General features: G+C 61.8%; 4 protein-coding genes across 4 annotated transcripts; all 4 read right to left on the reverse strand.

Moving 5' to 3' along the window:
• Positions 1-133: 133 nt before the first annotated feature.
• LSCM1_05918 (uncharacterized protein) lies at positions 134-5,446 on the reverse strand (the record flags this gene model as incomplete). Its single annotated transcript, XM_067323353.1, has 1 exon — positions 134-5,446. The coding sequence occupies one exon, from the start codon at positions 5,444-5,446 to the stop codon at positions 134-136; it is 5,313 nt and encodes a 1,770-aa protein (XP_067180304.1).
• Positions 5,447-6,221: 775 nt separating this feature from the next.
• Positions 6,222-6,941, reverse strand: LSCM1_05919 (uncharacterized protein; the record flags this gene model as incomplete). Its single annotated transcript, XM_067323354.1, has 1 exon — positions 6,222-6,941. One exon carries the CDS (start codon positions 6,939-6,941, stop codon positions 6,222-6,224), a length of 720 nt encoding a protein of 239 aa, XP_067180305.1.
• Positions 6,942-7,740: 799 nt separating this feature from the next.
• On the reverse strand, positions 7,741-8,667 carry LSCM1_05920 (uncharacterized protein; the record flags this gene model as incomplete). Its single annotated transcript, XM_067323355.1, has 1 exon — positions 7,741-8,667. One exon carries the CDS (start codon positions 8,665-8,667, stop codon positions 7,741-7,743), a length of 927 nt encoding a protein of 308 aa, XP_067180306.1.
• Positions 8,668-9,764: 1,097 nt separating this feature from the next.
• Positions 9,765-14,273, reverse strand: LSCM1_05921 (uncharacterized protein; the record flags this gene model as incomplete). The annotated part of the gene is made up of 1 exon (XM_067323356.1): positions 9,765-14,273. The coding sequence occupies one exon, from the start codon at positions 14,271-14,273 to the stop codon at positions 9,765-9,767; it is 4,509 nt and encodes a 1,502-aa protein (XP_067180307.1).
• Positions 14,274-16,085: the final 1,812 nt, after the last annotated feature.

Here is a 16,085-nt window from a genome sequence, read left to right on the forward strand (position 1 = left end):
GACGCTTCGACACCGACATCAGTGAACTCCTGTTGGCTTCCGCCACCTCTTCACTCCGTCTAGTCCCCTACACCGAGTGCCTCTCCCGCATCACGAACAACTGGACACGCTCGACAAGCACCGCAGCGGGCTGTCATGCACGTTGACGTCTCCGCTTCTGCAAGAACGACCACGCACGCCACAACCACAAGCCGAGGAGGACGCCTGCAGTAGCCATGAGCTGACCAAGCACTACTGGATGCTGCATCCACCGCAGACTGAGGAGCAAGTCGTTCAATGGCAGCAGGCGATTTATCAATGAGGTCTGCTGCGCTGGCTGCTGCATCGTTGGTTGACCACTCCGCCAGCCTACAGTGGTACGTTGAGGCTTCGAGTAGGAGTTGTCCGCGGCGCCGGTGCTCGAAGGCGACATATTACTGTCTTCCAGATGCACGCGCCAGTCTCCGTGGTAGCTCACCATCAGAGCACGCATCATTTTGGCCGTGGCGGCATCCTGCCCGGCTTTGTAGATGTCTTGAAATCGATCCCGGCCTTCCAGACCGTCGAGGAACGCCACCGCGCCGCTTGCTGTGCTCTCCATCAAGGCGGCCCACAGTCGCCACACCACCTCGCCCACATGCGCGCGCTTTGGCGCTGTTCCGAGGAGGTCATCGGCGCCGGTGTCCTCTGCACTGTCAACGTCAACCGTCCACGCGCCGGCCTCGAGCGTGAGGCTTGTGCCAGGGCTGGTGTCTGCCGTGCCGCAATGGGCGGCTGGGGCCCATGTGCGCGCCTCACAGTGGAGTTGCGCAGCGTCCCGCCAGCGGTGCCAGTTTCCTGTGTGTGCCCACAGCAGCAGCTCCTTTACTACTTCGACGCACAGGGAGCTCTGCGTTGACTCGGCTTGGAGGAGGCGCTGCCCATCAGGAGAGCGTGCAAAGCACTCCCACGTAGCACACCTAGCCGGGGGTGGCGATGACGACGCGGACGGCGGATAGAGGAGGCCTTCCAGCTCATCCAGGGTGTCCTGAGCGTGGCGGTCTGAGGTGGAGAGGCAGTCCGAGTCGGTCACGATGGCTATTCGTCCACGTCGGAAGCGACAGGCAGGGGCGGCGGCGGCACACGTGGTGGGTGGTGGAAGTGCGAGGAAGCCCAGGATGCCATGCGTGAGGCGTGGGGTGACTGCGCTTGCGTTGGCTTTGTCTGGCGCCCGTTGGCCGGCCTCGACCGGCTTCAGTCCGCCGATGCGGACCGGATGCCCCTCTCTCCTTCCCATCAGCACATCTTCCCAGCCGTCCACCACCACCGCTGCGCCCTCTGCCCTCCCAGACGCAGACGACGAACCGCCGCTTGTGCCGACGATGGTACGCTTCACGAGGCGCCGCTGCAGCTGTGCCCAACTCAGCAAAACATTGCACATGACAGCCTCACCGGCCACCGTTGAAGGCACCGTCTGCGCGCTTGATGGGCAATCAGTGGAGCGGGTGCCGCCACCGCTGGAGTTGACGTTGGCCTCGCGCAGCTCCTTCGACGCCCCAGCCGAGGCAATTCCCTTTCCCTCCTGTTCCACGGCTGCCTGCGCGGGTAGACGCCACTGCAGCACACCAGCGGCGCGGAGGTGCCCAAGTGAGCGGAGATCCGCCGGCTTCGCCAATGTGCTCACGCCGCCGCCGCCGCCGTACGTAGTGGCCCCATGGCCATCCGGCCCGCTTCCCCCTGCCGGCGCGGCAGCGCTCACCACGAATACACCGTCTATCACCAGCTCTTCGCTCAGCTCAAACAGTCGCGCAGGCCTCACGTCTCGCAGTCCCTCGCTGGTCTGATTGGCTGCAACGTTGCAACCGCTGCCGTTGCTCATAGCCCCTGATGCAGCCGTCACCTCCGACAGCCAACGGTTCCATGATGGCACGTGACTAGAGCCCGGCAGACCGCGGGTGGAGCTGTTTGCCAGTCGCCTATACGCCCGCAGGTGGCGCACCACGTTCCTGTCGCCATCCACATCGGCCGCTGCCTCCGACGCCTCGGCGCCGCTACCGCGGCGAGAGCGATCCGTCTCATACAAATTTTCGTCGCGCGTCCAGTGTAACTGTGCCGCCACATCGGCGCTGTACCACTCCGTTACCAGAAGAATGTTCAGGCCATCTGCTGAGCAGTTCGCGCCTCCGCTGAGCACCGCATGAGTCAAGAGGCGCCGCATGCCAGGCGTTAGCGGCAGCTCCGGGTCAACGATGATCAGCGTGCCGACTTGGGCCAGCGCATCCGCTGGTGCCATCTGCCTTGCGAGTGAGGCGCTGGACAAGCGCTTTGCGGAGGGGGACAGCGCGGCGCTACCGCCGGCTTCGATGGAAGAGGCCATGGCGCTCATGCGCAGTAGCGGAAACGTCCCCACCGCCATCCCAAGTGTGTGGCGCAGGTAAAGCCACAGCAGAGAGAGGTTTGTGTGTGGGTGGTCGCCGCCGTTCGCCTCGGCGTAGGCCCGCTCATCGCCCTGGCGCCGTGGTCCACGCCGCGGAGCCACGCCAGCAGTGGACTCGTGCGGGTCGTCGCCAGCGATGAACAAGTCCGAGGTGGCCTTTGGAGGGTTGAACCAGTCGAGGCTCGTGTCAATCAGCACTCGCTGCGCGCGGGGTGGGGGCTGTACGACGCGAACAGCGAAAGGCACGGTCAGCGTGGGTTGAGATGAGGATTCACCGGTGAAGATGTGCAGCGCACCCTCGACGTCTAGGGCGCGAAACAGGTGAAGGAGCGGAACGCAGCTGTCCGTGTCTTTTGGCACCTCCGCACCGTTCCTCGTATGCCACTCGTCAGGGCTGCCGTGGCTGTTAGCAGACCTCTGACCAGGCGCAGCGCCTTTCGCACCACTTTGCGCTTTCTTCCCCCTTTCTCGCCGCACGACCACTGTCTCGCGTGCCGCGTCGTAGCAAAGACGCGTGTGTGCGGACGTGGGGGATGAGATGGCGACGGAGAGGCTGAAGGAGGTCGGCGGCGGTGACGGCTGCTGCTTGCCCAAGTAGGAGCGCGTCCGCGACCTGCTCGCCACCACCGTGAGCTCCGTCGCTACGCGTAGAAGCCGGCGCGTCCACCGCTGCTGCGTGCGCCGCCGCTTCGTTGACGGAGGCTCACCGTTTCGCATATGGCGCGGCCCCAGAATCGCATCTTCACCCCCCTCCACTTCGCCTCCAGTGAAGGATGTGCGGCTCGAGGCGTATCGTGCCGACGAGTTCAGAGGCGACGCCGAGCTGTGCGAGCGTGCACGACGGTCATCTGGCACACCACTCGAGAAGAGGGGGATCGACTGGGCGCCGTGATGACAGCTACTGTTCGTTGATGGATGAGCCTCACGCGCACGCGCGTATCCGCTAACTTTGGTGAGTGTATATGCCACGCGGGCATACGGCCTTGCTGACTCAAGGCGCGCCGCTTTGCCACGTGGCGCTGCTGCAGTGTCAGGGGAAGCGCAATCGGCGGCAGCGGAGGCTGGGGAGGGGCAAAGGTGTATGGATATGTTCAGCAGCACGGGTGTGGCGCCGGGGTAGACTGGGAGGTCCGAAAAGGGCCACCAGTACGCGGCGGGCTGGGCTTCAAGGGGCACACCGGGTAGAGCCGGCAGCGGCGAGACGACATCTGCCGCCCCGGCCGGATCATGCGGAGGTCGACAACGCTGCGGAATCCCGACACCGATGCTGCTGGTGTCACTTGGCATCTCACACCCAATGCGTACGAATGGTGGTATCGCGAAAGAGTCGCAGGTGCGCAAGGGGTCGGGTGCATTGAGGCTCGTGGGCGCGCGTGTCCCTGCGATGATGGCGTGCAGCGCGCGGAGTGGCTGCACCTCGCCCGCTCCTTGAGCGAGAATGCTGACTCGCGACACGTGAAGGTAGCGAGCGTAAAGCTGCAGCAGCGGTACACCAGCCAGCACTCGGCGAGGATGCTCATGGGCCGCCGTTGCTGAGGGGTCGCTGTGCGCAGCTGCCGCGGGTGGGGAGTGAGGCGATAGGGGCGGTGATGCTGCAGTTTCCACTAGCGGAGTAGCCGTGCGCAAGATCGCCGCGCGGACCCGCAGCGAGTCAGAAATGCGGGTGATTCGATTCTGACGGAGGCTGTCGAGAGCACTACCTTTGGTGATGTTCGGTGCTGTGACAACGGACCTAGATGACCGTGCCGCCTCGAGGCAGAGCACCACGACTCCCGCCACGATAGGGGCAGCAATGCTCGTCCCAGATGCAGAGCGCAGCTGCAGCGCTGGTGAAGCATGACGCATTCGTGGCGTTACAGCGGCGAATGCCGCTGCCGACACGCCTTGAACAGCCCACACGTTTTGGCCGAGAGCGATGAGGTCCGGCTTCGCACGACCAGCACCAAAGGGCAGCTCCCACGTCGTGGGGCCGCGCCCGGAGAAACGCGCCACAGACTTGTCGCCGCCACCCGCGGAAAAGGACTCAGCGAGGTCGCCGAGAACGCTTGCCGAGCGGCTGAGGTGAGAGAGGGCATGTGCCGCGGGGTCGCCCCGTGCATGGGTGCCGAGAGTGCGTCGCGTTCGCGTCGCCCGGCGGGACGTACCATGCCTTTCGATTCGAAGGGCGCCAACGGCCAACACATCGGGCATGTCCGCTGGGCTTTGCACGCTGCCGAAGCGCAGCCTGGCATTGCCGGCGGCCGCCACGACGATGACGCCGTACTCATGCATAAGCCGGTATAGCCTATCCTGCACCTGTGAGTTATCGTAGTAGTCTTCGCTGCCGTAGGAGAGACTAATGACATCCACAGTCGCGTCGCGGCGGCGGCGGATGTGCGAATCGGATGTGTTCCACACGCCGCGTAGACGACCTGCTTCGCCTTCCTCAGCTTCGCGCAGCAGCGTATCGAGGGCGTGGACAAGGTAGCGTTGCTGCGTGCGCTTGTGTCGGTCAAAGACGCGAAACACACGCACGGTGGCGTCAGGAGCCAGTCCGAAGTACTGACCAGTCAAGCAGAGGCCCCCTTCACTGCTGCACCGCGCAGACTTTTTCGCCGGCTTTCCAGTCAGCGGCGGCACAGCGAGATGCCCTGCCAGCACGCTCACGCTGCGCGTCCCGTGAGCGCAGCCGGCATCTTCGCACGCCACCCCAGGTATGACGCTAGTGCAGGTGACGGAGTTGCGGCTGCGCTCGGTGATGCCGGCGCACAAGCCGGTATCCAGCAACGCCACGCGGATGCCGCGGCCCGAGAAGCAGGTAAGCCGCTCTGCAGAGTCCTCGGAGGTGACGACCCCCGTCAAGCTGTGGATGCAGCGCGCACCGTAAGTGCCAAGGTAGTAGTCGCGCGGATGCACGCTGGGTTCATCAGCGTATGCATCGGCGAAACCGCGCGCAGCTCGCGTGGTCAGCGGCCATGGCCCTTCCGTGGCATTGAGACACAACAGCGCAAGAAAGGATGCGGCGAGAAGGCGGATGGTGCAGAAGCGCAAGCCAGCAAGCGCCTTCATCATCACAGCGACAAGGGAAGGTGCTTCCCTTTCTCCTCCGTGATCCGACACTCGTGCCGTCTCGGCCAACCGCCGCTAGACCCGAATAATAGCGCCACTGTGGTCACGGGGAGGGGGCGCTCAAGAGAAGTACGCGTGCTATGGTGCACGAGGAGGTAACAGTCGCTGGCCACTGTAGGGAAGTGGGGGGGCAGAAGAAGCGCAGCCACTACGTAGCCAAGTTGGGTGTAAACAGGCGCCCGTCCCATGTCTGCGTCCTTGTGTGCCGGACGAAATGGTGGGCCTGGAGGCGATGCACCGAAGGACAAGCCAGCTGCGGCGTCTTTTTTCCGACGGTAGAGAAAGAGGGAGGGCTGGAGGGGAGCGTCAAGAGGACAGACACTCGACAGTGCCCCTGTGCACAGCGCACGGCGCGCGGCCGTGTGTGTGTGTGTGTGTGCACCTCTGGGGTGATAACGAGTACAGTGCTCCAAGCCGCGCCACACCCCTGTACTCACATGTATGGGATAGGGGCGCCTCTTTTGCTGGCGGGGCGGAGGGGTGCGTGTATGCGGGTACCCCGTGTAATCGGTGGGCTTGCTTTACATCTGAAAAAAACGGGAGCGAGATGGAGCATGTGCGGGAGAGGGTGCGTGAGGCCGCTGCCGCTGTCTTCAGGGGCCTGAGGCACAGTACTCCGTGCACACACACACACACGCGCACACACAGAAACGTGTGCGTCTATATATATATATATGTGCATGTGTGTGTGTAGAGAGAGAGAAACCATTCACGCAGGCTACTCAGGGGTCGGGATCATCGGCGGAGCCTGCGTGTTGTTTGTCAGGAGGTGCATCGCCAGCCAACGCAGCGGGTCCTCGGGTTTCTGCTTGGCCAGGGCTGCCAAGGCGGGTACGAGGGCCTGCTTCAGATTGGCCTGCACATACTCTCGAGAGACGGCTGGCGCCGGCACATCCTCCGCCAGCATGCGAGGGAACAGCAATGCTACGGACCTCTTCGCTCCGTTCGCCGTCAGCGACGCCCAGAAGGGCAGCTGGCGACCTTGCGCGTGATGCTCCTCCAGGAACGCCGCCAGCATATCGGCGTCCTCGCCACACAGCTGTGCCGCGATGAAGGACTGCAGCAGCTCATGGCAGTTGGTGCGAGCCACGACAAACACATATGCTGTGCCGACCAGGTCATGCGCCGTCGGCAGCCGCGACATGGGAAAGCCTTCTGGTGCCCGCACAAGGCCAGTCACCGTCTCTGCAGAGGACCCTCCAACAGGCGGCACAAGCGGCTGCTCTAGCGCCACCGTCAGCTTCTGTGCGACTTCCCAGTTCAACAGGCGCAGCTCCTCACGCACAACGATGAAGCCGGCGTCGTAGAGCTTGAACTTGAGGTACTGCACAAAGTCACGCACGCGAGCCAAAGCGGGAGTGACAATCAGCAGCGCCTTGCTTACAGTGCCGCCGAGCGGGTAGGTGCTGGGGCTGTAGCTGTCCACGGAGGCGGCCATTCGCGCCAGCTGTGGAAGACGGAGGAGAAAGGCACTAGTACACTGAGATGGGGAAAGAAGAGTGCGAGGGGGAGGGGAAAAGTTGCGCGCAACGCTCTTGACTGAGAGGCAGCGAAAAGGTCGAGGGGGACGACGACTTTAAACGAGCTGCAGAAAGTAGCGCAGCGACTGAGCGAGTGTGACGGCACCGTCGTATCTCGACGCGCTTGCTTGTGGCGTACCAGCGTCTCGAAAGCGCCCACCCGCCCGCATAGAGCATGAAAAAACTGTTCTCACCCGCCACTCATCCCACCATCGCGTAAGCAAGCGCTGCTGATCCATGGAAGGCAAGGGGGGGGGAAGCGCGCACGCAAGTGGTCACTGTGGTGGAGCCCCCCTCATGATGGTAACTAAGGCATGACATCCGCGCTGTCTTGCTGAAGCCGATGAATTTGGGGCTCTCGCGGGCACTTTTCTGTTTATTGGACGTGGCCACCTCTCCTGTCTCCTCGGCCTGCGTTTGCCCACCGTCTTCCTCGTCCGTCTCCGACTCTCTTCTACCGTAAAGCGCGCGTCGCATTCAGGTAGACAGGGAGGGGAGGACAATGAGATCAGGGGCCACTCTGCCCACCTTTCTCCTCTGCCTCTCAGTGCAGCCATCACCAAACTCACACACACACTACACACAAAGAGGTGGACAGAAACGGGGGAGCAGACGTAATCGATGCAATAAAAGTCGCCGTCCCCCACCCCTCCCATCGCCTTGCCTCTCTTTTTCACATCTTTCACACGTTTCGCCTTCCGTTTCGGCACTGCCGCATTAGAAGCTGAACATGTTGTCGGCAGTGTAGCCAATGCGCTCCAAGTTTGGCTTGATCGCCATCTGCACCATTGGCGGTGGGCCGCACATGAGCGCCATCACCTTCGTAATGCCTGCGTTCTGCGGCACACTGTCGTCGCCGAGCATGTCGGGCACGGGCAGGTGCTTGAGGAACATTTCCTCGCGGACGTAGCCAATGTCGTATTTCCACTCTGGTGAGATGTCGCGGTCCACTGTATACCATATGTGGAAGCGGTCGTCGTTGGCAGCCGCCTCGTCGAGCTCCTTCCGCAGCAATATGTCACGCTCCGTCTGGTTGCCGTACACAAGGAACACCTTTGTGCGGTCCTCCTTGTTCTTCTTGATGGCATGAATGATCTGCAGGATTGGGGTGATGCCAGTGCCGCCGGCGATGGCCGCGTAGGCGTCCACCTTTTCTGTGATGAAGCCCTGCCCCGGCTTTTGAATGCGGGAGGTGCCGTTACCGAGGTAGGTGAACTTGCCCTGCGGCCCTCGCATCTCTATCGAGTCACCGAACTTCATCTTGTACAGGTGCTGCGACATCCTGCCGCCGTGTGGGAAGCTGGGGTGGACGCCGGCGAAGTATACCTTGATCATGAAGTCTACGTAGCCCTTCTCGTCGTCGCTAGAGATGGGCGTGTAGGAGTGCGTAACCGTCTCCGTCTTGCCCGCCGTTGTGCAGTCGGCGCGGAGTACAATATGCTGCCCGATCGGCAGACCGAGTGACTGCTTCTCGTTCTCGAGGGCGAAACGGAAGATGAACGTGTCGTGAGACACCTCGGTGCGCTTGATCAGCTTGAAGTGCTTGAACATCGTCGGGTCCATGGCCACCTTCGACATGCGCGTGAACATGTAAGCGAAGAAGGCCGCCATGTTGACGGCAATGATGACGAGAATGCAGATCATGGCGTCTTGCGAAGGCAACTTAGGTAGACGGCGAAAAGCGTGTGAGCGTTCGGGGGAGAGTGAAGGGAGGGGAGGGCCGGTGGCCGTGCGGGGAACGTGTGTGAGGATGCCGTGCGGCAGCGCTGCTTCTTTGCAAGACAGTTCAGGGCCCTGCCTTCTCTCTCTCCGTATTCAGCTAGCTGGCAGAGGACGGATGAGTCGCGCACGAAGCGAAAGCGCGCCGCTTTCTCCTCACTGCCTCTCCCTTAGACGTCCTCCTACGGAAAGAGAGGGGCAGTCGGGCCACAACCGCTAACAACAGCACACACACACACACACACAAAGGGAAGACGAAACAACGAGAATCAAACGTGACGGCGATGACGAGCTGTGTGACGGGGCAGTGGCGGTGGAATGGAGGCCAGCGAGAGAGAGAGGGAGGGCCACAGTGAGAGGGAGGCACGTTGGGGAGGGGGAGGGAAAGAGGGAGGCACAGGGATTTAGGGAGGGGAGGGGGACAATGAGACTGCTTTTTTTTGTGTGTGTGTGCCGCTCAAGTCTCGCGCCCGCTCTTCTCCTGCACCTTTCTCAGCGCGCTCACTTCTGCGATAGAGAGCGCACGAGCCCAACCCCTCTCGCTCCCCCTCCTCCCCCTCCTCCACCGTGTGGCGGCGCAGAGCAGCGGGCAGAGACGCAGGACCTCCATGCACCGACGCGGTTCAGCTGGGCACAGCGCCAGCTCAGCCTCGAGCATTACCCGCCCCGTCCGCTTCGCACAGACATGGCCACAGCCGCATGCCGCCCCGACGCAACGCCACTCGGCGCATGGCCGCCGACATCCGCAGCGCTGGACGACTTTGGTTTTCTTTGGCCATAACTGCTCGGCTCTGCGTCTCTGCCAGCCCAGGCTCCGTGATGTGGGGCGGTGTGTGTGTGTGTGGGGGGGGAGGTATAGAGGTGGGAGAGAGACGATGAAGGCAGCGGCTCCCCTCTCACCCGCAGACGCAGGGTGGGAAACGCCCCTGCTGTGCTAGGATGAGCAGTTTCGAGTGGAAAGGGATCACCAACAAGCAATGAAATAATGGACGCGTGCGTTGGCCAGTGTGCGCAGAAACCCTTCACGAGCGTCGGAAGGGGACCTCCTCCCCCTCATCCGGCACACACAGCACCTCCCTGATCACGCGTGAGCAGCAGTGCGTCATGAGAGGACTCTTCGCTAGAGATGAGGTCATGAACCCACGGGCCATGCTGACCCACAGCTCCTTATTCTTGCTCCCGTGGCCATCGCGGCGGACAGAGCTCCAGGTGAGATCGTTCACGAGGTAAAGTGAAATGTACTCGCGGCGGGAGGGCAGATGGCTGTATTGCAGGTCTTTGATCTGGTTATCCGGCGCCTGAGATGGGGCGTGGCTCTTCATCGCCAGCGGTTGCTGTGGCTGGGCTCGTCCCTCTTGCAGCCTTTCCTTCACTGGCGCGTCCGCCCCAAGTGAGAAGCAGTGCGCGCTACTACCACTGCGGTGAAAGGTTCTGCCCTTGCGGTTGTGGGCTTGAATCAACTTTAAGTACCCCAGCACACTCGCCGAGGTGCGGGGGGGTTTAAGCGAGCAGCCAAGCGGCGTCGAGCCGCTCATTTTGTCTGACGGCCGCTGGCGCAAGATGAAGTCGATGTCGTGCGCGCCTTTCCGACGGCGGTGCTGCTGCTGCTGCTGCCGTGACGCCTTATCCTCTCGGACTTCATCAGCGAGGCTGTGAAGGACCGGGAAGATTTGTGCGTCGGGGTTGGTGAGGCCGCGCAGCTGAAGGAAGAGGACGTACTGGTGGTCCGACATGGTCAGAATCTCATAGGCAGAGTTCAGTGCTACCGTTGAACTCAGCAGGTTACCGTCCGCCGGCTCCAGCCACATGAAGTTTTTGAATGAGTAGTCACCACTGCTTACCGCCTTCTTCATCAGCAGGAACGCCAGCGGTGCGATGGGGGCGGTGTAGTACACACCGTTGGTGATGGCGTTGCCGAGGAGGACTCCGATGGAGAAGAAGACGTTGTGCAGAGCTTCCTCTGTGTCGCAGAGCAGCCCGCTGGGGGCGTGACGGCCTCGCGCGGCGACGGCTGTCGGCTGCGCGAGCCCGTCTCCCGCGGCCACCAACATGGAGTCTACCAATGCATGGCGGCTGCTGGTGTTGCTCTCCTGCTGCCCCCCGCTGCTCAAGATGGAGTCGATCAGGTTCGGGTTGGACCAGCACACCGTGTCATTGTTTTTGTTGTCGAAGGTGAAGACACTCATGGAGGCGCGTTCATGGCCGATGGTCAAGATGCGCAGCGGGACGGTGAGCGGCATGTCTAGGGCTGCGACTCGCAAGACAACCTCGCCGTGGTACGTATTGGCGCTGCCAGCCCGCTCGCTCTTCCCGGTTGCCGTCACCACGCTCGATGACGTGCCCCCGCTCCTGCGCCCAGAGCGCGAGGGCAGCAGGCTGCACGGAAGCACCTCGAGCACTCTCCAGCGCACAGCCACGCGATGGCTAACCTTCTCGCTGACGCCGAGGATGTCGTGCATGACGTCCTGGTAAACCCGTGCCGTTTCCGGCGCTGCATAACTGCCGCTAGACGCAGTGGCCGGATCGTCCTCCGAGGTGGCACCGCAAGCACCCTCTTTGCTGCCAAAGGAGACGGCCATCGCACTGCTGTGCTTTTCGGGCTCATCGATCTTGACCAGCTGCGTCCGCGCTCTCTCCCCTGGCGTGTCGCCGGTCGCGCTGTTCACGGTCCCGGTGACACTTCCCTCGCTACCTATCAACGGACTCGAAGCGCCGTTGACTTCTGCCTCACTGGGTGACGCACGGGTGAAGTGGCGTGGGCTTGAGGGGTGCCCCTGCGACGGCGACGGCGGCGTCGGCTTCGCAGAGTCCGAGGCCCCTGCCTCATGACCACCGCGTGTTAGCAACCCGGCCACGCGCTCTGCCATGACGGAAACAAGGTCACCAACACAGAAGGTCACTAGCGGCTCGCCAGACGTCCAGCGAAGCACCAAGAGGCCCTCGCTAGGGAGCAGCTTTGGCATAGCCCGGTGGAGGGCCTGCGCTATGTCCGGCCGGTCCGCCTCTAGATCGCGAGCCGAGCAGTAGAAGGTGGAGCTCACGGAAGGCGTCAGCTCCGTCACGCGGTGACGGCGCATTGTCGCTTCGTTACTGCAGCGGAGGTACAGTTGTACCTGCGGACTGACGCATGTGTACACGTCGATGTTACGGTTCTCTTCCATCAACGTGCTGCACGAGGCAGACGTGTCGGAGGAGGATGAAGGGCTGCGGTGCGTGACACTCTGAAGCTTGCCAGCTGCTGCCGTCGGCGAGAGAGCAGCGCTGAAGGGTGCTGTGTACCCTGCGTTTGGGCTCTTGCGCTGCGGCGCGCTACTGCTGCTCGCCGACGGCGAGCACGGCCCGCTCAACGCCGACAACCTCTGCGCCCCATCCTCGTTGACTCCGCTGTCGCTGCTGTCTGTGCTGCGGTGCGCGTAGCCGACAGTGAAGTTCGGCTCAAAAAAGTAATTGGAGATGTCAACCCGACTTCTGCCCTTGGCGCTCTGAAAGGCCGTGGCGAAGGATAGCAGTGTCATGTCCTTCTGCAGCGTCAGCGGCACTCGCTGGATGGCGGTGGCCTGAGCGGTGTAAAGGTACATGAGGATACGCTTGCCTTCCGAGTTCACCGCGTAGAAGGGAAAGAGTGGAAACCATTCCTTGATATTCTGTGGGCAGGCGCTGCCGCACGGCAGAGCACCGACGGCCTGGAACAGCGCACGCAGCACCCCACAGCATTCGTCAATCTCGATGAAGCTAAGCGGCTTGCCGTGGTGCTTCTGGGCGAGGAGGCCGTGGCTCGACATGATGGGCATGCCCATCATGCACGCGACCCAGCAAATTTGATTCAGTATTGGAACCTCGAGCATTTTGCTGAGCGCCACGTCGTCTGTCATACGCTGCACGCTTGACGGCAAGCGACGGTCATCCGCGACGATGCTGCGCTGGCCACCGCCAGTCAAGAACATCAGCTTCAGCGCGATCCCGCTCAGCAGCTGGGTCACGTCAAAGTTCTTCTGCTCTTCCGGCGTTGCGATCATCTCCAAGGGAGTAAAGATTTTGGGGTAGCGCTTTCGCAGCTGCTCGATTCGGGCGCGATTCTCGCTACAAAAGCGTGCCACAAGCTGCCTCGCCAGCACTGACAGCGACATCTCACCCGTGATGGCGTAGTACCTCAACTCCTGCAGGTCTTCCACCAGCTTACCCGAGTAGGTGCGCACAGTGGCCGCCTTGTGGCCAATCAGCTGCTCGAGCGGAACGTCGAGCTGCGCCGCCTTCGCCTTCTTGTCGCAGAACGCCTGCCGCTCGTGCAGCACATCGGCCAGTTGGAAAAGCACTGTCAGCACCATCGATGAGCAAGCGGTGGTCACGACGAGTCCAACATGACGAACGGCCGAGTAGAGCTGCTGCGCCGTCTGGATCGGTCCCTCGTCGTCCTCGTGGGTGCACGGGGCGGAGACGGCGGGGTCACCGTTGCGGTGGTCGCTACTGTGTGCTGCTGCGCCGCGGCTAATGTCCGCCGGCGCGTGCCCATTGAGCAGCCGCCGCCGAGACTCGATGGAGACGAAGAAGCAGAGCGCCTCGAGGTCGCCGACTTTCTTCTCATGGTACGCCACCTCCGCATAAACGACCGGGGCGGAGGGCAAGAAGTACTGACTCGGCAGCGAGGTGACGATGGCGGTGGGGATTCGCGCGGCGAGGAGGTCGAAGCAGTCAAAGCTGATGGACACTGTCGTCTGTAGGCGTCTGAGCGACACGCTCAGCAACTCGTGGCACTGCGTCGCCCATGACATGCCTTGGGCGCCCAGCTGGGCAGGCTGAGCATTGCTGGTGCGGCTATGGAAAGGCTCACCAGTGCCGCCTTGCTTGCCACACGACTCCGCAGCAGAGGTTCGAGATAGGGAGGCCTTGTGGCGGTTGTAGTCCTTGAGAAGCGTCTGCAGGCTCTTCCTCTTCTCACGCTGGCCGCTCTGCTCCATCAAGGCACCACTGATGTCCATAAGGCGTTCGCGCAGCTGATTGCTGCACTCCCGTCGTTGCTGATTCAGTTGGAGCACCTCCTCTCGGTTAAGAGAGGCGGTCATGAGCTGCCTGAAGTGTTTCGACGACCGCCAGTGACCCTTGTCGAGCACGCAGAGCATAACCGCGTCAAGGTACCACGTATCCTTCAGCTCTGGCGTCAGGAAAGGCGCCCAGAAGCTCTGCATAAGCGCGTAGTCCTCGCGGCTGAGGAAGCCGGAGAGCACACACTCCAGCTCTCCTTGGCGAGGGAAGAAAATATCGAGGAGGAGATCCCGTGCTTCCTTGAACGCCAGCCGCGGCTTTGCTGCGTCAGATGAGCCGCATGAGGCGATTGTCTCACTCATCAACTCGGACGAGGCCGACGCGTTGATGCCAGGGGAGGCGAAGCAGCGGTGTGGTGCGCCGTCTGCCTCTTCCACGGCTACGGTCACTTTGCGGCTCGACTTCCCACGGCTGCCCCCACGCCCTCCTGAGGTGCCGCCGCTTGCAAGCCGCGAAGAATGCTGCCGCTGCTGCCGCCGTCCATCAGCCATTCCAAGCCTGCTCAACGGTTGAGCATAAGAAGACATCGAGGGCGATGACTCCCGGCTGGACAGTGACGGCAGGCCACCCTTGCAGTAGACAGGGTCTGGAGCGCGACAGAGGGGGTTCGCTCCATCAAATTTGGTGCAGGACGGCTGCATGCCGCCGTGTGGACCCCCACTGCCACCGCGGCGCGCCTGCGCAATGCCCATTGTGTGTACCTCCTTCTTTGGCTCGCTCCCGTGCAATACAGCGAAAAGAAAAAGAACTGACGAGGGTTACGGCGAGTTCGCGTCGACACGCCGGAAAGGCGACACAATACGCTCGGCAGTGCACGGGGCACACCCGCAGAGGGAGATACAGCGGCTCGAATAGGGGCGACGCAAGAGAGAGGGAGAGAGCGCCTCACCCGACCAACTCTACTGCACCCGCTGAAACGAAGACCGCCACGCCGTAGTACTCGAGCAGCACGCCGACTTAGAGGTCGATGCGTCCTCTGCCTCACCACCCGTACAGCGAGGCGCTGCGGATTTTTTGTTGTCGGACGCACTTTCCCTATTCTCACGGACAAAATTCGCTGGCACACGTGCGATGAGCAGCACAACGCAAGCGTCTTTCTGTGTCCCTGTGTGAGTGCCTGGGTGCCCACGCTTCACCATAAAGAAAAAATTCAATCAGGAAAGGCTAGGTACAGGGCCCTCTTCCTTCCGTGTCGCAACGAAGCAGCAGCTCACGGTAGACGATGATACACTCGCCAAATATGCTGAGAAGGGTGGGGAGAGGGAGAAGAGTCTGACATAGAAAACGTAAGAAGATAGAGAAAAATGGCGAAGGTGAAGACACCGTGCCAAAGCGAAAAATAGAGAGTAACGCAGACACACAACGTCTTCACGGCGTCGAGTGAAGGGCCCAATCAGAGTATATAAATAAATAAATATATATATATATCTGTGTGTGTTTGTGTGTTGGGGGGAAGCGAGAGAGGGAGATGACGAACATACAGAGATGAAGCAGCCCGTTACATCAGCGGAAAGAGGAGACACCACCGAAGAGGCAGCGGCGCGTAGGCGCCCCCTACGGAGCGGGTGTGGGCGTGGAGAGGGGAGATAGTATGCGGCAGAATGGCTCACTGAGAGGCACAGGCAGCAGGAGCAGCAGCAGTGAAGGGGGAGGGAGGGAGAGAGGGAGAACGGGGAAAAGAGGGGACGTGCTGGAAGATGAATGAATGAAGAAAAGATTTTTCCCCTTTAAAGAGGGAGAAGAGGATGTAAGCGATTGTGTGTGTGTGTGGACAGCGTAGCCTCACGTAGGGGCAAGGCAGATGAGCGGAGGAGTGAGATAGAGAAAGACGGGTGCGCCCGAGGGATGCGGCGATGGTGATGGTGATGAATAGAATGTTTCATAGAGGGTGTGGGAAGAGGAAAGAGGGCAGGCCGTGAGCCGCGACGCCAGTTGGGCACGAGCGAAGAATGGAAGGTCGCAAGCGAGAAGGGAGGGCCTGAGATCAACTGCAGAGGTCAGACTCCCTCTGCTCACGTATGCGCAGAGAGGGGCACGACAGGGGAGGAGGGGGAGTGTCACGGCTACTCTGAGAACACAGGCGAGTGGGAAAGCACCTTTGCTCTGTGCAGGAATGATGTATGCGTGAGTGCGTGCGCTTGCAGGGGTCGAGAAGGTAAGAGGAAGGGGGCAGAGAGAGAGAGAGGAGCGATGGAATGCAAAGGGTGCCCCGCGGCGAGAAGAGCTCGTCCAGCTCACAAAGAAGGAGGAGAGAGGACTTTTCCCCCGCCTCCCATTACCTCAGCACATACGTGCGCGCGTGT

Source organism: Leishmania martiniquensis, chromosome 13 (assembly GCF_017916325.1).
Source record: "Leishmania martiniquensis isolate LSCM1 chromosome 13, whole genome shotgun sequence".
In the NCBI taxonomy this organism is placed as follows: domain Eukaryota; phylum Euglenozoa; class Kinetoplastea; order Trypanosomatida; family Trypanosomatidae; genus Leishmania; species Leishmania martiniquensis.